The sequence below is a fragment of the Ovis aries genome, chromosome 8 (assembly GCF_016772045.2).
Source record: "Ovis aries strain OAR_USU_Benz2616 breed Rambouillet chromosome 8, ARS-UI_Ramb_v3.0, whole genome shotgun sequence".
NCBI lineage: Eukaryota > Metazoa > Chordata > Mammalia > Artiodactyla > Bovidae > Ovis > Ovis aries.
This window is the reverse complement of record NC_056061.1, coordinates 52,572,398-52,595,190: the sequence shown is the minus strand read 5'-3', so window position 1 is coordinate 52,595,190 and position 22,793 is coordinate 52,572,398. Positions and strand designations below refer to the sequence as shown.

Genomic DNA, 22,793 nt, shown 5'->3' with positions numbered 1-22,793 from the left:
TTTTTCTAAAAATTCTGATTATAAGCATCATAATTAACCTGTCAACTTATATCCCCCACAATTCTTACCATTGGCTTCTAAACTGTCAATACTCAAGATAGAGGTTCCACTGCTCTTAAGAAACTGAATCCTTTCAGCAGACTCTTCTTCTGTTTCCATAACAGGCTGAGAAGTCTTCTTTGTTTTCAAATAGCTTACATTTGTCCCAAATGGTCCTGGGATGGGATTTAACATAGTTGGATATTTACATTAAGAGCATTGTGTTGACCACTATGCCAACATAGTAATTCTGTTATACCAGCTTAGACTTGTTATGCTATTATATGAGTTATACCAGCTTCCCCAGTGGCTCAGAGGTTAAAGTGTCTGCCTGGAATGCGGGAGACCAGGGTTCGATCCCTGGGTTGGGAAGATCCCCTGGAGAAGGAAATGACAACCCACTCCAGTACTCTTGCCTGGAGAATCCCATGGAGGGAGAAGCCTGGTAGGCTACTAGTCCATGGGGTCACAAAGAGTCGGACACGACTGGGCGACTTCACTTTCACACTAGGAGACAGTAGCTAAATCTGCTATATGAAATAAAAATTAATCAGATGAAAAATTCACAAAAGGAAAATTATAATTCTATTTGATTGTGTGACTCTTACCCAATGGAAGACTTTAAAAATTAATTATTCTGAAGCACAAGTACTTAATACATAAACCATGCCACTTGAAAGATATCTCCTGCCTTACATGAAGGAAGGAAGGGAGACAACTCCAGGCTGGGGAACAAGGAGGTCCAAGGGTCAAAAATGGGACGGCAGGCCACATGCAAGGATGCAAAAAGGTCAGTGAGGGTAGTCTGGGGGAAGTAACCCTAAGGCAGGAGCCAATCGTCGGACCATGCTCATCTTCACAGGCTGGGGAAAGGGTTTTGCTCTTCATTCTAAAAGCACTAGAAAATACTGGAAAAGTTATACAATACCAAATTTTCTTTATCCTAGCAGTATATAACTGTTGTAAAAAACTGATATATGGAAAAAATAACTATAATGTATGATATAAAGACTGAGATTAGAAAAACACCACTTTTGCTTAAAAGAAAGCCTTATCAAAATAAGTTACAAATTCTGACTTCAATTTCCTACTTGGTGTCCTACTGGAAAGGGTTCAAAATCAAATTACTTCATGGCTCTGTGTGAATAATGGTTTTAATGGGTCTCATTATAACTTCAACACAGAGAAAATCAGATTTCAGACGAAAACACGCATGCCACGGTAGGAGTACTGTTGAGGCATCTATCCAGGGGTCTAGCTGGGCTCTGAAGCTGGACTCAGGGATGTGACCCACACTAACCCACCTCACAAGAGACTAATACAACCAAAACCAAGATCTGATTCAGTTATTTACAATGAAGAGTATAACCAAGTTTCACTTTCTCTGCAGAACATTTTGTCTTAATGGCAATTGAAAGAGAAAGCAAAATTATAAGGTAGAATTGGCTCAACGTTGATGTTTAATAACGTCTCTTTAAGAAACGCATTCCTCTCAAGAGGGGTGGTTCAGTTCTCCCTTAGAAGCATCTACATTCTTGCTGGCCGGAATCATATTTTATCTTTGTATACTAGTGCCAAATACTCAGATGGTAATATGAGCTCAGTAAATGCTTGTGAATGAATGAAGGACCAGGTTATGCCCTTGGGTAGAGAAACCTTCTCCCCTGTGTTTAAATGGACATTGTCAAAGTTTCCTTCCTAAGTATCCTTTGCATCCCTTACTAATCAAATCCACTGATTGATACATTCTTTTTTAAAAAAATTTAGTCTCTTTAATTAGGTTACATTAAGTGTTGGTCTAGGACTCATTCTTTCCCTTTAGAGTGAGTTTGCATAAGTTTGCATACCCCAACTCTAATTCACTACTTTCTAGGAGAGAGATTTTAAAGCTAATTAAGTCTCAAATTTTTGTCAACTATTTCAATAGTACTTAATCATATAATATCCTTTTCAAACACCAATATGGGGAAAGACTCTAAAACAAAAAATTCGTCATATACAAGCTTTAGCATTGTGCATGACTTATAAATTTATGAAAAAATACACTGAATTTTTCAATAAGACAATTCCTTACTGTAAAGTGTGAAAAAGAACAGAGAAATGACTACTAAATTGTAATATTTACTTATTAAATATTTATTATTTACTGTTGAGGGTCAAGGAGTACAAGGAAAAAGAACTATAGAAATCCTATCAGTTCATAGAATAGTGCTTAAAGATCCACAGTTTCTGTTATCACAGGTACTTAACAGAGGTAGCCAGGGGATCCTTAAGAATTCGGCAGTATCACATATACTAGCTATAATGCAGGAAACAGGCAAGGGAGCAATTTTTGCATTGTAAAATGTGACCAGGAAAAGTTCTGGGAGAGGTATACGCATGTGCTAGACAGGATCAATGGTGAGTACTTTACCATTAAGACAATGGTATATGTTTTTTTTACTGTTATTAACAGACAGTGACACCAAAATCAACAGGTCTATTAAAATCTTCCAAATGCAATGACATTAATACATTGTCAGAGTAGCTTATTAAATCACCTTAAATCAATTTACCATTAAATGTAAATATAAATATACCTATATTATTCACCATCTAAAACTAATTATAGATTATTTGAATGTAAAATAATCTGATAATGCAGAAATACAGATTCTCAATTATGTAACAAATATAAAGTTATATAATATGAAAATCAATGCAAGCTTAAAATTCACTATTAGTATTATTTTCCTTACATATTTATATTGAGTTGGCCAAAAGGTTCATTTGATTTTTTCCAAAAAATGGCTCTAGTAGAGCTTAGTTGTCTTTAACTTCATTAGAAAAAGTTTTGTTAGATTATATTGTGACAGCTGGCATATCAGGGTGCATTAAAAAAATAAAAACCTTACCAAAACTGGTGAATTGTTGCGTATCCATTTTAATACTAAAGATGGAAGAAAAAGGAACATATTTGGTGTATCATACTTTATTATTTCAAGAAAGGTAAAAATGCTACTGAAACATAAAAAAGGTTTGTGCAGTGAATGGGGAAGGTGTCGTGACTGATCAAACTTTTAAAAAGTGGTTTGTGAAATTTTGTGCTGGAGTTTTCTCACTGGACAATGCTACATGGTCAGGAAGCCCAGCTGAAGTTGATAGTGATCAAATTAAGAAATTTACTGAGAACAATAAATGTTATACCATGCAGGAGACAGCTAACATACTTAAAATATCGAAGCCAAGTGCTGAAAATCCTTTGCACAAGTATGGTTACATTAATCACTTTGGGTGCCACATAAGTTATGCAAAAAAAATTTCCTGACTGTATCCACATGCAATTCTCTACTGAAACATAATAAAAATGTTAAAATAAATTGTGATGGGTGATGAAAAGGGGACACTGTACAATAATGTGGAACCAAAGAGACTGTGCGGCAAATGAAATGAACCACCACCAACCACACAAGACTGGTCTTCATCCAAAGAAGGTGATGTTGTAATATGGTAGGGATGGAAGGAAGCCTTCTATTATGAGCTCCTTCTGGAAAAAAAAACAATTAATTCCAACAAGTACTGATCCTAGTTAGACCAACTAAAGGTAGCACTTGACGAAAAGCGTCCAGAATTAGTCAATATAAACCATATGATCTTCCATCAAGATAACACAACTTTCTTCAATGACCAGGCAAAAATTGTTATAGCTTAGCTGGGAAGTTTTGATTTATCCGCTGTATTTACCAGACACTGTACTTTTGGATGCCCATTTACTTTGGTCTTTACAAAATTCTCTTAATGGAAAAAATTTCAATTCCCTGAAAGACTGTAAAAGGCACCTGGAACAATTCTTTGCTCAAAAAGATAGTTTGGGGAAGATGGAATTACAAAGTTTTCTGAAAAATGGCAGAAGGTAGTGGAACAAAATGGTGAATATGTTGTTCAATATAGTTCTTGTTGAAAATGAAAAAACTGTGTCTTTTACTTTTACTTAAAAAACCAAAGGAACTTTTTGGCCAACCTAAACAGCACAGTAAGAAAATCCAGAATCAAAAGGTTTGTCTGCCCCCTTGTGGTCAAATAATTTAAAATTAGCAGTATTTACCACCACTTTCAAATTCATCTTCAGTTATCCACCATGGCACTGTATCTTTCTTCTTCACTTCTTTAGGTTGTCTAGGTGTTTTATTTGAATTTTCAAAGGAATCATCTGAAAGCTAAATCAGATATAAGCTACTGAATTTCATATTCAAGAATCCCAGATTTATCACTGAAAATGTTTCTCTTAGATCTTGACAATTAGTGCTTGTCACAATGATTAATAAACTTTAATGAAAAAATTTATTTTTCCTTTTCTACCCTTTAGGTCCAAATCTTACTACAGCCATAAACTCTTACTCTAAATCCAAACTACCTCCCTTACCCTCAGCCAGTATCTCTCTTTGACTGAGAAAATGAAGACCCTACAGTCAAAACCACCCTTCTTCTCACTCCCTTCACTCTACCACTCGACTCACCTGTTAAGACACTGATTTCCTCTCTCAGAAGAGAAATTCTTTTCTCCACGCCAAGGAGAACCTGCAGAGGGGCCCACTTCCCTGCTCACCAGGTTCTTACCAGGTAATCCTACTGCATCTCTATCTCACTCCCTCCTCAAACTCCCATCCCTCCTTCCCTCAGGTTATTAAACCTGCTCACTGCTGCATCCCCAGGGCCAAGCACAGCACCTGGCATAAGCGTAGGATAAAAGAATGAACACTCAAGTCTCCTCTATTAGAAAAGGGCTTCCCAGGTGGTTCAGCGGTAAAGAATCCCCCTGCCAATGCAAGAGACGTGGGTTTGATCCCTGGGTCGGGAAGATCCTCCAAAGAAGGAAATGGCAACCCACTTTAGTAGTCAAGCCTGGAAAATTCCTTGGACAGAGGAGCCTGGCAGGCTACAGTACATGGGATCACAAGAGTCAGACTAAACAGCAAATTAAAAAGCAAACAAAAACAAACGCGAGAGAGGCAGAGGTCCTTAGTCCTGCATCTCCCTTTCACTCTACCCATCACTTTTCTTTCATACACATTTTAACTTCTCAAGGTCATTGCTAAACTCCTTCAAATCTGGTACCCATCCAAAACAACTCTCCTCAGTCACCAAAGACCTCCAAAATCCACAAAGAAAGAACCACAATCAGCGGTCTCCTTGATAAACCACAGGATTTGACAGTGACCAACTCTCACTTCCTGAAACTCTCTTAGAGTTCACAGTACCACCTCCTCCAGGTTACACCTCATCTCTGTGACTTTTCCTAACCAACTCTACTAGCTTTTGGCTCTTCTGCTCTTTCGTTAATACGAAACTTACCCAGAACTCTGCTCTTAGTCCTTTTTACCCTCACTTTAACACAATTCTTCTGGAGAAGAAACTAACATTTATTAATGACTTGCCTGCTCTATGTCAGGATCTATACCCAGGTTATCTCACTCTTCAAACAATCCAGCAGAGATTTACTGATGGGGAAGTAAACTCAGAGAAGTTAAGCAACTTGCCCAGGTTGCTACTGTCAGTAAGTGATAACAGAGCTGGGGTTCAAAATTGGGTTTCCCTGACTGAAACCTGTCCACTTTCAAAGACACTGTATGGTCCCCCAACTAGGGCAGTGGAATGACTTTTTAAATTTTTTAGATGATTACACACACATTTCCACCTGCCAAGCAAACAACTCTACTTCAATGACTTGTAAGAAAGTCATTTAAAATTGTTCAAAAAGAACTCAGTCTTTCCTGACCACCAGGAAGGAAGAGGGGGAGAAAGAAAGAAAGAATACTCTACTCTATCTGAATTTTCACTGGATCACTTTCCATTCAGCCTTAAACTTCACTGTCACCCTGAAATGTCCCATTTCTCTCTCCTTTCTGTCTCTCCCTATTTACCCAACTCTGATAACCTGCTTCAGATTCAGTCTTTTCCTCCTAAACTCATGGCTATGTAAGGGCATGAAAGAAAGACTGCAGGTTTTTGGCGCCAGAGAGATCTGAGTTCAAATTTTAACTTCAAAATAAGTTAGTTTTGTTTATACATCTAGAAAACAGGCAAGGTAACACCGACCTTGCAGGGTTGTGGCAAAGATCGTAAAAGAATGGAGAATGCCCGGGAAGGCACTGTCTAATGCACAGAAGGTATTCTCACTTTTGACAATGTTCCACATTGCTTTCTGGCTACGATCATAAAAAGCAAAACACAAAAGCTGGCTCCCCAGTGAACAGCAGTGCTGCTGAGGATATGGAGAAACTGGAAGCCTAAAACTACTAATATACTGCTGATGAGAGAGTAAAATGGTGCAGCCACCTAGAAAAGAGTTTGGCAGTTCCTCAAAAGGTTGAATGTTGAGGTTAAATCACGTGACCCAGCATTTCCCACCCTCTGCTATATACACAAGAGAAATGAAAACATACACCCACAAAAATTATATACAATTGTCATAGCAGCATTATTGATAATTGCCAAAAAGTATAAAGCACGCAAATGTCCATCAACTGATAAGCAGGTAAACAAAATGTGGCAAATCCATACAATGCAATATTATTCAGCTGTAGAAGAGGAATGAGGTACTAACAGATGAGACAACACAGATGAACCTTGAAAATGCTAAGTGGCACAAGCTATAAGAAAGGTCCATACGAACTTGGGTAGGAAGAAAAGAAAAGAGATCAGGTCAGGGCCTGTTCTCCAGGGAAGGGATACAGAAAAGGAAGGGGATTAAAAGGCTCAGAGACCCACGCTGGGGAGTAAGTGTCTAGAACTACATATTTGGGGCACCAGCCCTGGGGTCTAACACTGGGGACAGGAGTCCCCTTAGCTGGTTAGAAAGCCAGTGACAACAGGGCTGTAAGAAACCCGAACTCTGCTTGTGAGGAGTGTGTACATACTTGCTTACTCCCAAAACAAGGTGGAGGAAGCAGACGAAGCTGCACGGAGCTCTGGCTGCCGTCCTGTAACCACCCTGAAACAAGCCAAACCCCTACTCCAGCCCCGCTTGCTCCAGCTCTGCTCCTCTCTAGGGAAAGATGACAATGCCAGGAGAAGGAAGTGTACACACAGGGAACAGAACCAGCTGGGACCCAACCCTCAGGGTTTCTGCTCCAGCAACTTGGGACCTGCTCTCACCCTCATAGGGTGGTGTTTGTCACTGAGCAGAGAAGGAGCCCTGGCTGACACCTGGCTCTGGCTTGAGCACCTTCATCTCTAGTCCCATTGCTTACCAAAATGATAGCTATTAGCACACCCTGGAGAAAGACATGACTCCTGTTTACATCAGATCCAGCTCTCCCATCAAAGCCACAGGGCACACAGACTGTATAGGGATGCTCCTACAAAGGGACACCCGTTCAAGATGGGGATAGGTAGCTATTTCACCTAATTTCATAGAGATGGAGAAAGTTAAACAAAATGAGAAGACAGAGGAATATGCTTCAAACAAAAGAACAAAAACTAAAACAGAGATAAACAATTTACCAGATAAGAGTTCAAAGCATTAGTCCTAAATTAAATCAGAAAAAAGAACAGACGAACACAGTGAGAATTTTGACAAGAAACTAGAAAATATAAAAGAACCAATCAGATCAGAAGACTACAACTATAATGAAAAACACACTAGAGCGAATTAATAGCAGAATTTAGAGGACAGAATAATCAAACAGGAAAAAGAAAAACAAATTTAAAAAATGAAAACAGCTTAAGGGGCCTCTCAGACATCATCAAGTATACCAATATTCATATTATAGGAGCCCCAGGTGGAGAAGTCAGAGAGAACGGAGTTGAAAATCTATTTGATGAAATTATGGCTGAAAACTTCCTGAACCTGAGAGAGAGAGAGAAGTCGCTCAGTCATGTCTGATTCTTTGCGACCCCATGTACTGTAGCATACCAGGCTCCTCCATCCACGTGATTTTTCAGGCAAGAATACTGAAGTGGGTTGCCATTTCCTTCTCCAGGGGATCTTCCCAACCCAGGGATCGAACCCAGGTCTCCCACATTGCAAGCAGACACTTTACCATCTGAGCCACCAGGGAAGCCTCTAGAAGAACCTGAAGAAGTAAACAGATATCCAGGTACAGGAGGCATGGAGAGTCCTGAACAAAATGAATCCAGATAGACCCACACCAAGACATATAATAACTGAAGAGTTATTAAAATGTTTAAAGTGGAAGAGATTATTCTAAAAGGCGACAACAGAAAAACAAAGGGTAACATACAAGCAAACCACCCCTCCTCCCCCTACCAAGCTATCAGATGATTTTTCTGCAGAAACTTTGCAGCCCAGAAGAGAAAGACATGACATATTTAAAATGCTAAATAGGAAAAAAACTAAAATCTAGGAAACTCTACCCAGCAGGCTTATCATTTGGAACTGAAGGACAGATGAAGAACTTCTCAGACAAGCAAAGACTAGAAGAGTTCATCAATACTAAAGTGATCCTAAAAGAAATGTTGAAGACTCTTCTCTCAGCGGAAAAGAAACTGCTATTAGAAGCAAGTACATATAGGAAAGGAAAAATCTCACTAATTAAGAGACATATATAGTAAAGGCTGTGAACCAACCACTTAAATTATCACAAAGATTGAAAAGAAAAATTGTATCAACTGTAACTACAATAAACAGGTAAGGGATAAAAAATGAAGATGTAAAATATGACACAAAACACAAAAACACAAAATACTGGAGAGGGGAGGAAAAAAATACAGATCTTTTAGAATGTGTTTGAACTTACAATGGATACACAAACACTACAGAGAAAGGAACATAAGCATATCACTAAAGAAAATCATCAAACCACAGGGAAGAAATAAAAAGGAGAAAAGAACAGAGAAGTAGTACAAAACCCAAAAATAAGCAATAAAATGGCAGTAAGAACAAACCTATTGCTTGAAATGTCAATGGACTAAATGCTCCAAAAGACATAGGGTGGCTGATTGAACAACATCAACCAAAAAAAGCCATCTATAGGTTGCTTACAGGAGACTTAATTCAGAGATAAAGACACACAAAAACAAAGTGAGAGGTGCAAGAAGTTATTTCACACAAATGGAAACAAAAAAGCAAGGGTAGCAATACTCACATCAGACAAAATAGACTTTATAACAAAGCCTATAACAAAGACCCAGGGCGTTATATAACGATAAAGGGATCAACACAAGAGGATACAACATTCATTAAAATATATGCACCTAATATGGTGACTCAGAAGTAAAGAATCCACATGCAATGCAAGAGACTTGGGTTTGATCCCTGGGTCAGGAAGATCCCCTGGAGAAGGAAATGGTAACCCACTCCAGTATTCTTGCCTGGGAAATCCCATGGACAGAGGAGCCTGGTGCATTACAGTCCATGGGGTCGCAAAAGAGTCAGACATGACATAGCGACTAAACTACAACAAATATATAAAGCAAATGTTAACAGATATAAATGGACAAAAATAGTCTCTCTGTGTGTTAAAAATCACATCAAAAAGAAAAAAATGCATAGGAATAAACTTAACGAAGAAGCTGAAAGACGTGGTTATTGTTTACTCGGTAAGTCATGTCTGACTCCATTTCATGGACTGTAACCCGCCAGGCTCCTCTGTCCACAGGATTTCCCAGGCAAGAACACTGGAGTAGGTCGCCATTTTCTTCTCCAGGGCATCTTCCTGACCCAGGGATCAAACCCCTGTCTTTTACATTAGAGCTGGGTTCTTTACTACTAAGCCACCTGGGAAGCCCATGAAAGCTATACAGTCTGAAAACTATAAAATAAAGATAAAGGAAACTGACTGTGATACAATGAAATAGCAAGATATCTCATGTTCATGGACTGGAAGATTATTATTAAATGTACATAACACCCAAAGCAAGCTACAGACTTAATGTATACCTATCAAAATATGCATGACATTTTTCACAGAACTAGAGTAATCCTAAAATTTATATGGAACAATTAAAGGCCCTGAATAGCCAAAGCAATCTTGAGAAAATAGAATGAAACTGGAGGTATTAAGCTCTCTGACCTCAGACTATACTAGAAAGCTCCAGTAATCGCAACACTGTGGTATTGGCACAAAAATGCCACATCCATCAATAGAACAGAACAGAGAGCCCAGAAATAAACCTATGCATTCATGGTCAATAAATCTACAACAAAGGAAACAAGAATATACAATGGAAAAAGTCTCTTACTGAAGTAGTGCTGGAAAAACTGAATAGCTCCATGCAAAACAATAGTTCTCACATCATATACAAAAACTCAAAATGGATTAAAGACCTAGCATAAAACCTGAAACCATAAAGTTCCTAGAAGAAAACACAGACAGAACACTTTGTTATAAATCATAGCAGTTATTTTTTTAGGTCTATCTCCTAAGGCAAAGGAAACAGAAGCAAAAATAAACAAATGGGACCTAATCAAACCTGAAAGCTTTTGCACAGTAAAGGAAACCATTGACAAAATGATAAGAACCTACAGAATGGGAAAAACAATCACATATCATATGTTCAATAAGGGGTAAATATTCAAAATACATTAATAGCTCATGCAACTCAATATCAAAAATAGAGCAACCTCCCCCCTGGCCTCAAAACCCAATCTGATTAAAAAATGGGCACAAGATATACACATGGCTAACAGGCACATGAAAAGATGCTCAACATTACTAATCAGGGAAACGCAAATCAAAACTCCAAAGAGCTATCACCTCACACCTGTCAGAATGGCTCTGTGCATGCTCAGTGGTGTCTGACTCTGCAACCCCTGTAGCCTGTCAGGCTTCTCTGTCCAAGGGATTCTCCAGGCAAGAATACTGGAGTGGGTTGCCATTTCCTCCTCCAGGGGATCTTCCTGACCCAGCAATCAAATCCAGGTCTCCTGCATTGGCAGGTGGATTCTTTACCACTGAGCACCTGTGAAGACCATCAGAATAGCTACAAATAGCAAATGCTGGTGAGGATGTAGAGCAAGGAGAATCCACGTACACTGTTATTGGGAATGCACATTGGCGCAGTCACCATGGAAACAGTAGAGAGGTTCCTCAAAAGACTAAAAACAGAAGTATCATGTGATATAGTGGTTCCACTCCTGGATATATCTCTGGCGGCAAAAACACTCATTCCAAAGATAAATGAATCCCAATTTTTCATAGCAGCATTATTTACACTACCAAAGATATGGAAGCAACCTAAGTATTCATCAACAGATGAATGGATAAAGGTGGTGTGGTATATATGCATATATGTCCATCCTAAAGGAGATCAGTCCTGGGTGTTCACTGGAAAGACTAATGCTAAAGCTGAACCTCCAATACTTGTCCACCCGATGGGAGGAGGTGACTCATTTGAAAAGACCCTGATGCTGGGAAAAATTAAGGGCAGGAGGAAAAGGAGATGACAGACAATGAGATGGTTGGATGGCATCACCAACTCAATGGACATGGGTTTGGGTGGACTCAGAGTTGGTAATGGACAGGGAGGCCTGGTATGCGGCGGTTCATGGGGTCGCAAAGAGTCAGACACAACTGAGCTGAACTGAAGGTGGAATGTTACTCAACCATAAAAAGAATAAAATTTTGTCACTTGAAACAATATGGATGGACCTGGAGGGTATTATACTTAGTAGAATAAGTCAGGGTTAACAAGTACTATATGTTATCACTTCCATGTGGAATCTAAAAAAAGGTAAAATGAATGAATATAGCAAAGCAGAAAGCAGACGCTCAGATATAGAGAACAAACTAGTGTTACCAGTGGGAAGAGAGAAAGGAGGAGGGGCAAAATAGTGGCAGGGGTAGGGATTAAAAGGTACAAACTACTGTGTTTAAAACAAATAAACTACAAGGATATATCATACAGCACAGGGAATATAGCCAGTATTTTATACCTCTAGATGGAATATAATCTATGAAAACAGAATCACTATCTGAACCAGTATAATGCTGTACATCAACTATACTTCAATTAAAAAAACACAGCCATTATGTCATAGACCATTCATTCTTATGGGAGGCAGAAAACAGACCTAAAAAAGTAAAATAATGAATGGTTATAAGTGCAACATGGATAATTAAGCACATGGTATACTAAGAAGGAACCTGATGGCTACTTTTTCTTTCAGTGGGTCAATAGGAAAAAAACCTCTCTCACATAGGATTTTTAAGAAGAGATCTTCACCACCCAGGTAAACAACGGAAGAACAGACAGCATTATTGGCATGGAAAGTGAAACGTCAGTCATGTCCGACTCCTTGTGACCCCATGGACTATACAGCACGCCAGGCTCCTCTGTCCATGGGATTCTCCAGGCAAGAATACTGGAGTGGGTTGCCGTTCCCTTCTCTAGGGGATCTTTCCCACCCAGGGACTGAACCCGAGTCTCCTGCATGGCAGGCAAATTCTTTATCGTCTGAGTCACCAGGGAAGCTCCTAGTACTGGCAGAGGGAACAGCTAGTAGTACACAGCTCCTAACATGAACTGAGTTGGCATATCTGGAGGAGAAAAAAAGGCAGGACTGGAAAATGGGAAGGAATGGTATAAAGTCAGTGAGGTGGACATACCCAAAAGCACTAGGGCTTTGCCAGCCCCAGGAAGCAGTCTGGATTTTATTCTCTACGTGATGGGAAGGAATAGAGTGTTTTACATTGGACAAACAGGGTCTGATTTATGTCACAGACCATGCTGGCTGCAGTGAGATGCAGGACCGCTGGGACAGGAAGTAGGAGCTGTTGCAGAAGCCTATTGAGATAATGGTGCCCTGGACTAGGATGGCTGCAGTGAAAAGGGAGAGAACTAGAGGGATGATAGATATACTCTCGAGACAGGTGACAGAGCCTGATGACTGACTGACTGTATCCTACAGGTGAAGGGGAGAATTGAAGAAATGAGTTTCTGGTGAGATAATTTACAATATAGCTTCTAAAAATATACTTACTTCCTTCATGAACTGTTCAAACTCTTCATCCAGCTCTTCTTTGGAACAGTGGGCCATTATCAATACTTTTCACTTTCCAAAGTAAACATTCTGAAGTGTTTACAACATTGGAAACACTAAATGGCAAGAGATAATAAACATCCTTTAAGGAAATCCATATCACGTCAAAAAAACAGGCAGACTTGAACTTCAGACATTTCTTTAAAAAAAAAAAAACTGAAATATAGTTAATTTACAATGTTATGTTAGTTTCAGGTGTTCACTTACAGTTCAACATAAAAAGGAAGGAAAAAAAAAAAAAAGATGGGCAGAAGACCTACATACGCATTTCTCCAAAGACATACAGATGGCCAAGAAGCCCGTGAAAAGATCCTCAACATCACTAATTGTTAGAGAAATGCAAATCAAAACTATAATGAGATATCACCTCACAGTAGTCAGAAAGGCCACAATGTCTAGGAACACTAAATGCTAGAGAGGGTGTGAAGAAAAGCGAACCCTCCTACACTACTGGTGGTAATGTAAATTGGTGTGGCCACTGGGAGTGTTCTCCATAGTGTGAGAACAGTATGGAGGTTCTTTATAAGAAACCAAAAATATAACTACTGTCTTGCTATATCTCACTGTCCGTTCCCTGAACCCAAGGTAGGCAAGTCGCCAGCCATAAGCTGGAAGAAAATTCAAGGAACCCTAGGAACTGCAGACATAGTCTCTCCTGACTGGCACAGCAGTAGCAATGTATTCTGCCATGGTTGACCCAGCAGACACAGCCATAACCTGGCCATAATGCAGAGGCAAGAGCTTTTCAGGTGGGGCTTATATAGGTTACCTGCATGCCCATTGCTATAAGTGATCTCAGCTCTTACATGTATTTACAAACTCTGGGGTGAGGGCGAGAGGCCCTGGGGTGAGAGGGCCTGACCACTGCCAATTTCGCCAGTTTGCTCTTTCCCTACAACTACCATATGATCCAGTGATCCCACTCCTGCGCAGGCATTTCTCTTATGATTTAGCATATACGTACAATCATTGACCAGTAAACTGAATGAGAGATTCCTAATTCATTAATAAAATTGATTTAACAAGCAGCTTTTACAGTGTCCATTATACTTGAGTTCAGAATTGCATTTTCATTCTTAATATCCAATAATTGAAAAATGGTCTCCACAATATTTCCTAAATCTATGCATATCTGTGAGTGTGTGTGTATTAACATCTCTTAAACCAGGGCTTCTCAAGAAAACTTTTAAAAACTAGCATATTCAAAAGACTTTCCCTTCTGCAAAGGAAAAGGCGGAGTTCTGTAGTTTATCATTCAGCTGATTATCAACCCATATTTAGAAGTTTTGCAAAATACACTGTTCCTGACACTGGGGACGCTTCCAGATACAAATTTCTGCATTAAGTTACTAAGAATCAGAATCTACCTAAAACAAAGTGGAGTACACAAATTTGAACAAATTGAGCATCTTTTGGAGGGAGGGAAGGTCAACAAAAACTATGCAATGGTGACGCGCAACGCTAAACTCTTCCCAGTCTCCCCTCATCAATCCAACGGCGGGTCTGCGCCAGCTTAGGGACTGTAACTCCTTGAAGCAGCTCCGACCCCAGCTTCCTTTCGTAGAGGCGGGAGGTGTGGAGACTTGGTCAACACTTCGGCCCACCTGCGCAGTAACACCTCCTCCCCGTCTTCTGCATTTCGGTTCAGCTCAGGGTGGCGGCTGTTAAGCTCTTGGCCCCAAATTCTAGGTTAAAGGCGGATCCCGCCCGGCGAGTACCCGGCCCCAGGAAACGCGCGTTTGGCGTCCGCGATAAGACAAAGGCGCTCGCAGTGCAGTCGGGGCGGAGGTGGGGAGTGACCCGAAACTCAAGGCCCCAAGACGCAGGTCTGAGCACAGTCTGGACGCTGCTGAACCGAGCGGGAAACAGGTATCCACGCCTCACCTACCTTTGCTTCCGAATTCCGCGCTTTCCCGGAAGGTCCAAGGTTGGGGGGCGGGGGGCGGGAGCCAGTTGCCAGGGTTACGGACTGCAGCCGCAAGCCTCTGGAGTCACATGATGCAAGTTGGTCACGTGGCTTGCGGGCGCGGAGGCACTGTAGCTTGCGTCTTCTCGCCTCCACGAGCGCAGGTTAGAGTGGTCGTGGCTTAGCAGGAGGTCTGGCGGGTGGGAGCCGCTGCTGCTGCACCATTGGAGACTCTGCGGCCCTCCCTGTGCTCCTTGGGGTGGTGGATGTACGACAGGGTCGTGAGCGCGGGAGCAGGAGTGAGGCGTGTGGCGGGTCCGCCCGTGGCTTCCTGGGAAATGTAGTTTAGCTCCCCTGGTCCTAGAATTTCAGCGTTTCTCACCGCTTCTCATCTCTTCCAAACCTTCTCTTCCCGTGTTATTTCAGCCTTCTGCTTTCCAAGAGGCAACCTTGAAAAATATTGAGTGATTTCCTTCATGTGCAACGCCCTGCGTGCGCGTTTGTGAATGAAACTGTTTTCAGGACAGGGACTCTGTTCCACCATCTAGTGGACAAGAAATTGAAAATACACAGACACACCCCAAGCCCTACCTGTCAGTAATATCAGAGCATCTCTGTGGTTTCCCACTATTCCTTTGCCCCTGTTCTGTTGCGGCAGAATTACAATTCTCTTACAATTATTTTCTTGCATTTTATTTTGTTTTTTCTATTTCTTCCTCTAAAAAATAAAAACAAAGCACGTTGGCGTTTCAGAGGACAGTATCTAGGATATAAAAAGAAAAATCAGCATCAATCGAAAGCATTGATGCTGGCAGACATAAAGACCTCATCGGGTCCTGCCTGAACTTTTCTTTCAGCAATTGTTTATTGTAATACAAATGTGTGCATGCCAGGAACTGTGCCCTATGATAAGGACTTGAATATTATGATAGGGATTTTAAGAAGCTGTTGTTTTATTGAGCACTTAAGTTGCTAGGAGCTGCACATGGGTTACTTCACCTCTTTACAGTCTAAAAGACAATTCAGTTAAATCTATATTTTTGTTTCTAAAAAGTGCTGAGTGGGTGAAGACAGTCATAATCTCTGCCCTGGTGGAGTCTTTGATCTAGTGGAGCAGATGGACAAGTGACTGGAAAATTGCAGTTTTGTACAAGCACAGCTATTGCAGGAGAAGTAGGGTGTGGTTAGAAGACATTAGAAGATCCCTCAACCCTTGGGAGATGGAAAAAGCTACTTTCTCTGTGAAAGTGATATGTTTCCTTTTTATCAATTCTTGCTGCCCTCTACTCATCCTTTAGGGGTTTAGGTTTCAATTTAGCCTTCATTTCTTCTAGGAACCTTTCTCACCCATCCTTATTAGGAAGCATTTTGCAAATTAGGCCTCCTTTACAGTCTTTCACCGGAGAAGGCAATGGCACCCCACTCCAGTACTCTTGCCTGGAAATCCCATGGACAGAGGAGGCTGGTAGGCTGCAGTCCATGGGGTAGCTGAGGGTCGGACATGGCTGAGCGACTTCACTTCCACTTTTCACTTTCATGCATTGGAGAAGGAAATGGCAACCCACTCCAGTGTTCTTGCCTGGAGAATCCCAGGGACAGGGTAGCCTGGTAAGCTGCCATCTATGGGGTCGCACAGAGTCAGACATGACTGAAGTGACTTAGCAGCAGCAGCTGCAGCACAGTCTTTCACAGATACCTATTAGCCTCAGATCTTCTTGGCCTCATTTTTTTACTCTAGCTGCAGCTGCTGGGACCACTTCCAGTCAGGCTGTCACTAGCTACACACAGGTCTAACTCATCTGTGGCCTGCCTGGAGCCTGCAGTGTGGACCTCTGGCTTTCTGATCCATGGGGCTCCTCTGACTTGAGGGAACCCACTCAGCACTCAATACTTGAAGCTTGGAAGTGTGCAGAAATTAATCTCTGTAGGTCTAAGCTTAATCAGTGGGGGTTGGAGCTGATGGACAAATGATTTTCCTTATTGACCCTGGACAGAATTGATACTCATTTCATAAGACTAACCAGAGTGTCTTCTGTGATCCAGAGCCAGTTGTTCACCACAGAGACCAACTTGTTAGCACATTCTTGTATTGCCGTTCCATCCTGTGACCCTCTTTGTTCATCGCTACTGTTACTTGGCAACCCATTTCTGAATATTAATAGATGACTCTTATGCAAAGCTGTGTCTCAGGTTCTGCTTTCAGGCAAACATTAGGAAAGATGGATAGATCACAATTAACCCTGGAAAGGGGATCATTAAGATGGTATTTAGGAGCTGGGTAACTCAGCAGTCAGATGGCAATCTAAATTCCACTGCTAATGGGAAATGGGTTGGTGGCAACCATTGAAACACAGCTCCTCGTTTCTCATATGAGGTTGGTTGGGCAGAGGTACAGGTGGAAGATGAGAGTTGACTCATATACTTACTGTTATACCTGAATGGTATGGTGGCAGTGGGAATTATAAGGATGGCTGGATTTTTATTGATTTCTTTGGATTCCTTGAAATAAAGAAAATAACTGCTTCAGGTCATCCAAAATCAATTCAAAGCACATCATAAATGGCAAGGACCTCTATGGGCATTTGAGGAGATCATCATTTTCTTCAGCATTAAGTGCAACAGAGAATGAAGGCACAGTCTCATTGGCTATCTTGAGTTAGGGCCCTCATATGAGAAAGGCAACTCACAACATGACACTTGTCCTCTTCAGGATCCAGCCCTGCCACAATCACCATCTCTATGCCAGTGACTCAGGTCAAGCCTCAGAATCTGAGCATGGAAATATAATTCTTGTTCTGGGAGAAAATGGTTTTCAGAAAGGGCGGGTCCCACATTATACATACTAGAAAGGAACCAGGGGAACACATGAAGGAGAGGATCTTTGGAGTGTTGAACTGATAAGGAGGATAAAATAAGGCTGCGTAAGGATTTATGGACATTGAAACACTCACTCATGCCTTGGAGTTCAACGTGCAAGTGAGAACACCTGGTGCTGGTCATTTGCTGCTAGGACGTTTCCCTGAAGCCTGCATGTGCTAATGGCCAATAGGCAGATGAAGTAGAGACGCTGAAATTGCTTTGGCAGAGTATTATTGAAGATGTCAGGAGGCTCACAGATATGGGAATATTAGAGTAGTTTTGTTATGTGATATCTACACCCTAGCACCTGACTTTGCTCCTTAGGAGGACTCATAGGGCATTCCCTTCAGTAAGGCAAGAAGAAATTCATTGGTGTAAAAGGACTTAGTGATTTCTGTCCTCCACAGGTCAGAGTTTTTAACAGGAGATGCTGCTATGGAACTAGTTTCCCCAGTGTCAGTGTGGTTATGAGATTTCTCACTGCCAGTAGCAATCAAAACTATCAAAGGAAAGATGATTGTAATTACTGAAATGGGCAGAATTCTGCCATACCAATGAGGTTGCCTTGACCTGCAGAAATCTGTGCCAGTAACTAATACATCATGGTGTTTTGAGGGATGAGATTAAGTGGACAGCTGATTGAGTGATTACTTGATATGTGTGTATATGTTTGTGTGTGTGTGTTAGTATGTAACAAAGAAAGAGATCTTGTGAACAGAGTACTAACATCAGCTATCACAATGGAAAATCCAGATCCTTCACCCTATTTCTGGATTTATTTAGTTTCAATAGATCTAGTTACCAAGGGTTCAAAGGGAGGGTGAGTGCCCTTGAGGAAGTATGTGTAATGTAATCAGATTGGTTAGAAGCATTCTCACTACACTTCCACAAAGGGCCTTATGGCCATTTATCAGGGCCACCAGAGGTCAAAGTAAAAGAGTTCCACAGAAATTATCACCTGATCACTCTGGGCTCCTCATTTGAGTAATTTGGCTCCTCACTCGTGGATCATCAAGCAAAGGAGAATTAATATGTTAGTACATTTGTAATACTACGTGCTCAGTCACTCAGTTGTGTCCGACTCTTTTTGACCTCATGGACTGTAGCCCACCAGGTTCTTCTGTCCATGGGATTCTCCAGGCAAGAATACTCTAATGGATTGCCATTTCCTTCTCCAGGGGATCTTCCCAACCCAGGGATCCAACCCGCATCTCTTGCATCTCCTTCATTCGCAGGCAGATTCTTTACCACTAGTGCCACCTGGGAAGCCTATTTGCAAGGGTAACCTACCCTTATGAACACAAAGAGTTTGAATCACTGCCATATGATGGAGGCAGGGAAAAATATCCAACAGCTTGACTAATGCATCTCCTTATGTTTTGTGACAGGTGATCATGATGAATTGCACTTACAGCAACTATGCCCTGAAGAAAAGTGAAAGTGAAGTGAAAGTGCTAGTTGCCCAATTGTGTCTTATTCTTTGTGACTGTATGGGCTGTAGCCAGCCAGGCTTCTCTGTACATGGAATTCTCCAGGCAAGAATACTGGAGTGGATTGCCATTCCCTTCTCCAGAGGGACTTCCCCACCCAGGGATCGAAACCTAGTCTCCTGCATTTCAGGCAGATTCTTTACTGTCTGAGCCCCCAGGGAAGCCCTGGTGAAGGCAAGCAAATCAAACCTAGAGGAAGAAGGTCTGGATCACTCCAGGCAAACAACCTTACGTGAGCTGAGATACTGGCCATGGTGAGAGAGATTTAGAATCAGTGGTAGAGAAGAGAGATAATGACTATCAAGCTTTGAGGACCAACTGTGGCAGCAGGGACTGTAGCTAGTTCCACAAACCCTCTTGCAGAAATGGTGGCGGGCTAGCCTCTGGCAGGAGACTTGGTGACAGATTTGAAGTTAATAGAGAGAAAAAGTGAATCTGTGTGTTGCAAAGGTCCTAGTGCATCAGCGACCACTTTGTATATCACCTAAAATTCACTTGGCCCTGCATTCTACTGAAGTCACTGTTTCTACAGCCAGTATCTGTTGACTTTGACCAGCTTCATGAAGGTGCCACTGGAAAGTGCCTCACCTCTGGCCAAGGTGTGAGCCTCTTGCTTCCTTTCCTGAACAATTTCTGGCAAGAAGTATGGGTGTGGAATGCCCACTGAACTACCACATATGTGTAACATACAAGTGGTATGTGGTAATCAAAGTCTGAGGGCCACTAAATCTATGAGGGATGAAAGTGTGAAAGTGTTAGTTGCTCAGTCCTGTCCGACCCTTTGCAACCCCATGGGCTGTAGCCTGACAGGCTCTTCTCTGTCCATGGAATTCTCCAGGCAAGACTACTGCAGTGGGTTGCCATTCCCTTCTCCAGGGGTTCTTCCCTACCCAGGCATCGAACCCAGGTCTCCTGCATTGCAGGCAGATTCTTTACCATCTGAGCCACCAGAGAGGCCGTATGAGAGATGAAAGCCTGTTGAAAAATCATTCTCTATTTTTTTCTCCCCAGCGGAGCCACAAGGCATGCAGGATTAGTTCCCCTAATAGGTCGAACCCAGCTCCTGGCAGTGGAAGTGCAGAGTGCTAACCACGAGGCATCCAGGAAATCCCCCTTCAATTTATTTCATGGGTTTCATTGCAGTCTTTTAGAAGGCCTATGGAATACAGGATAGGTTGGCCGTAGTCATTTTGATAATGCATCCTTTTTTCAGCTCTTCCTTCCTGCCTGTTTTTACTCCCTAATTCATTATTCCAGGGCTCTGGGATCAGGTGCATGGATGTAAGTTGCTTCAGTTGTGTCCAACTCTTTGTGACCCCATGGACTGTAGCCTGCCAGGGTCCTCTGTACATGGGATTCTCCAGGCAAGAATACTAAAGTGGGTTGTCCAGAAATGCAAATCAAAACCACAGTGAGGTACCATTTCACACCAGTCAGAACGGCTGCTATCCAAAAGTCTACAAGCAATAAATGCTGGATAGGGTATGGAGAAAAGGAAACCCTCTTACACTGTTGGTGGGAATGCAAACTAGTACAGCCACTATGGAGAACAGTGTGGAGATTCCTTAAAAAACTTGAACTAGAACTGCCATAGGACCCAACAATCCCACTGCTAGGCATACACACTGAGGAAATCAGAATTGAAAGAGACATGTGTACCCCTATGTTCATCGCAGCACTGTTTATAATAGCCAGGACATGGAAGCACCCTAGATGTCCATCAGCAGATGAATGGATAAGAAAGCTGTGGTACATATACACAATGGAATATTACTCAGCCATGAAAAAGAATGCATTTGAATCAGTTCTAATGAGGTGGGTGAAACTGGAGCCTGTTATACAGAGTGAAGTAAGCCAGAAAGAAAAACACCAATACAGTATACTAACACATATATATGGAATTTAGAAAGATGGTAATGATAACCCTGTATGTGAGACAGCAAAAGAGATACAGATGTCTAGAACAGTCTTTTGGACTCTGTGGAAGAGGGAGAGGGTGGGGTGATTTTGGAGAATGGCATTGAAACGTGTATAATATCATATAAGAAGGATGCTTGGGGCTGGTGCACTGGGATGACCCAGAGGGATGGTATGGGGAGGGAGGTGGGAATGGGGTTCAGGATGAGGAACACGTGTACACCTATGGTGGATTCATGTTGATGTATGGCAAAACCAATACAATATTGTAAAGTAGCCTCCAATTAAAATAAATTTTATATTAAAAATAAATAAAAATAAAAAATAAAGTGGGTTGCCATGCTTCCCTTCAGGAAATCTGCCCAACCCAGGGATCAAACCCATGTCTTTTAGTCTCCTGCATCAGCAGGCTGGTACTTTATCACTAGCCCCACCAGGGAAGCCCTCTGGGGTCATATTCCCAGATGAAGTACCTTTTCAGGAGTAACTCAGATTGAGACAGTAATCTTATTAACTAAGTTGAAGTCATAAAGAAATCCAAATAATTCAGGTCTTAATATGCAATCATGCTGCCTTATTCATGTATAGACAGATTTAGGAAGTGTGATGGCTTTGAAAATTAAAATAATTATTTCAGCTTATCCAAACTTTATTCCATTTCCATTTGACAGCTAGTTGTCACAGTAGTAAGTTGTTGCACCATTAAAATGTTCATGATGTTAATTCTTGAGAACTAAACCTGTGCCAGTGCTTCTCTAAACAGTATACCTTTAATCAGAATGGAGGCCAAGAACCTGGATTCATGCTTTTCAGAAATGTCGATGTATATCCTTTTGTAACTCTACCACTTTGGGGCAAGCTGTTCCAGCATTGGTTCTGGATGCTGACTGCATATATACCATGTACATTGCACTGTTCTTAGAGTGTTTCAGGACTTACCATCCACCTACAAGAGTCGATCACTATTTTGACCATCACCCTATCATCATGCAAAACTTGAAAGACCCACCCAGACGACTGCAGAGTTCAGGACCCACTAGACAGTTTTCAGTTTTCCTGGAGACTGCTGGGTCATCAAAATGTCAAATCTGATTCAATGTGAACTGTAGGTCTTTTTTGACCAAGAGTCTGCAAAACTTTTTGTTGATGCTATTATTTGTTTGATATCATTATTTTTCCCCCTTAAGCCTGAAAAGAGAGTTGTATATTGATTCAATGGCAACAATAAACTTGCCATTTAAATCTATTCAATAACCCTGCGTCACAAATGTCTCTGTCTGTGTCAAACCTGTGGCCACTCTCTGTGCACTTTGTTTACTCTTTATACAAATAAATATATGGAGCCTTCAAAAAAACATGTTCACTCTGCTTTATAAAATACTCACATACATTTAGAGATTTATAGACTGAATAAGAGTTTCTTATGCTTTGAAGTGGTGTGAACTTGTGCAACACTTTCTAGATTATTGAATAATTGATACCATTACATTTTCAAGGTAAATAAATGTGAAAAGAAGGGAAAAGAGCTTCACTAACAAGATAAATGGAATTTGTGGCATTATTTCTGTTGGTATTTTAATGTCAGTTTACGTTTTCACCA

At 41.3% G+C, this 22,793-nt stretch overlaps 1 protein-coding gene and 1 long non-coding RNA gene across 8 annotated transcripts in view; one reads left to right on the top strand and one right to left on the bottom strand.

Moving 5' to 3' along the window:
* Positions 1 to 14,945, bottom strand: part of CEP162 (centrosomal protein 162) — a 95,469-nt gene extending 80,524 nt beyond the window's left edge. For 3 of the 7 annotated variants that reach the window (XM_042253434.2, XM_042253432.1, XM_060419236.1), the window contains exons 1-4: positions 14,910 to 14,945; positions 12,962 to 13,077; positions 4,124 to 4,235; positions 69 to 215 (exon numbers count right to left, since the gene is read on the bottom strand). In XM_042253434.2, coding sequence (XP_042109368.1) covers positions 69 to 215; positions 4,124 to 4,235; positions 12,962 to 13,018 — 316 coding nt within the window. In that variant the 5' untranslated portion in view covers positions 13,019 to 13,077; positions 14,910 to 14,945. Of the gene's footprint in view, positions 1 to 68; positions 216 to 4,123; positions 4,236 to 7,933; positions 8,094 to 12,961; positions 13,078 to 14,625 lie in introns of those variants that run through there. The other 4 variants (XM_060419237.1, XM_042253433.1, XM_042253435.2 and 1 more) reach the window with 3 other exon arrangements.
* Positions 14,780 to 22,548, top strand: LOC132660204 (uncharacterized). Its single transcript, XR_009601525.1, has 2 exons — positions 14,780 to 14,890; positions 19,175 to 22,548. It is a non-coding gene; the product is annotated as an uncharacterized LOC132660204 (long non-coding RNA).
* The last annotated feature ends 245 nt before the right edge of the window (positions 22,549 to 22,793 follow it).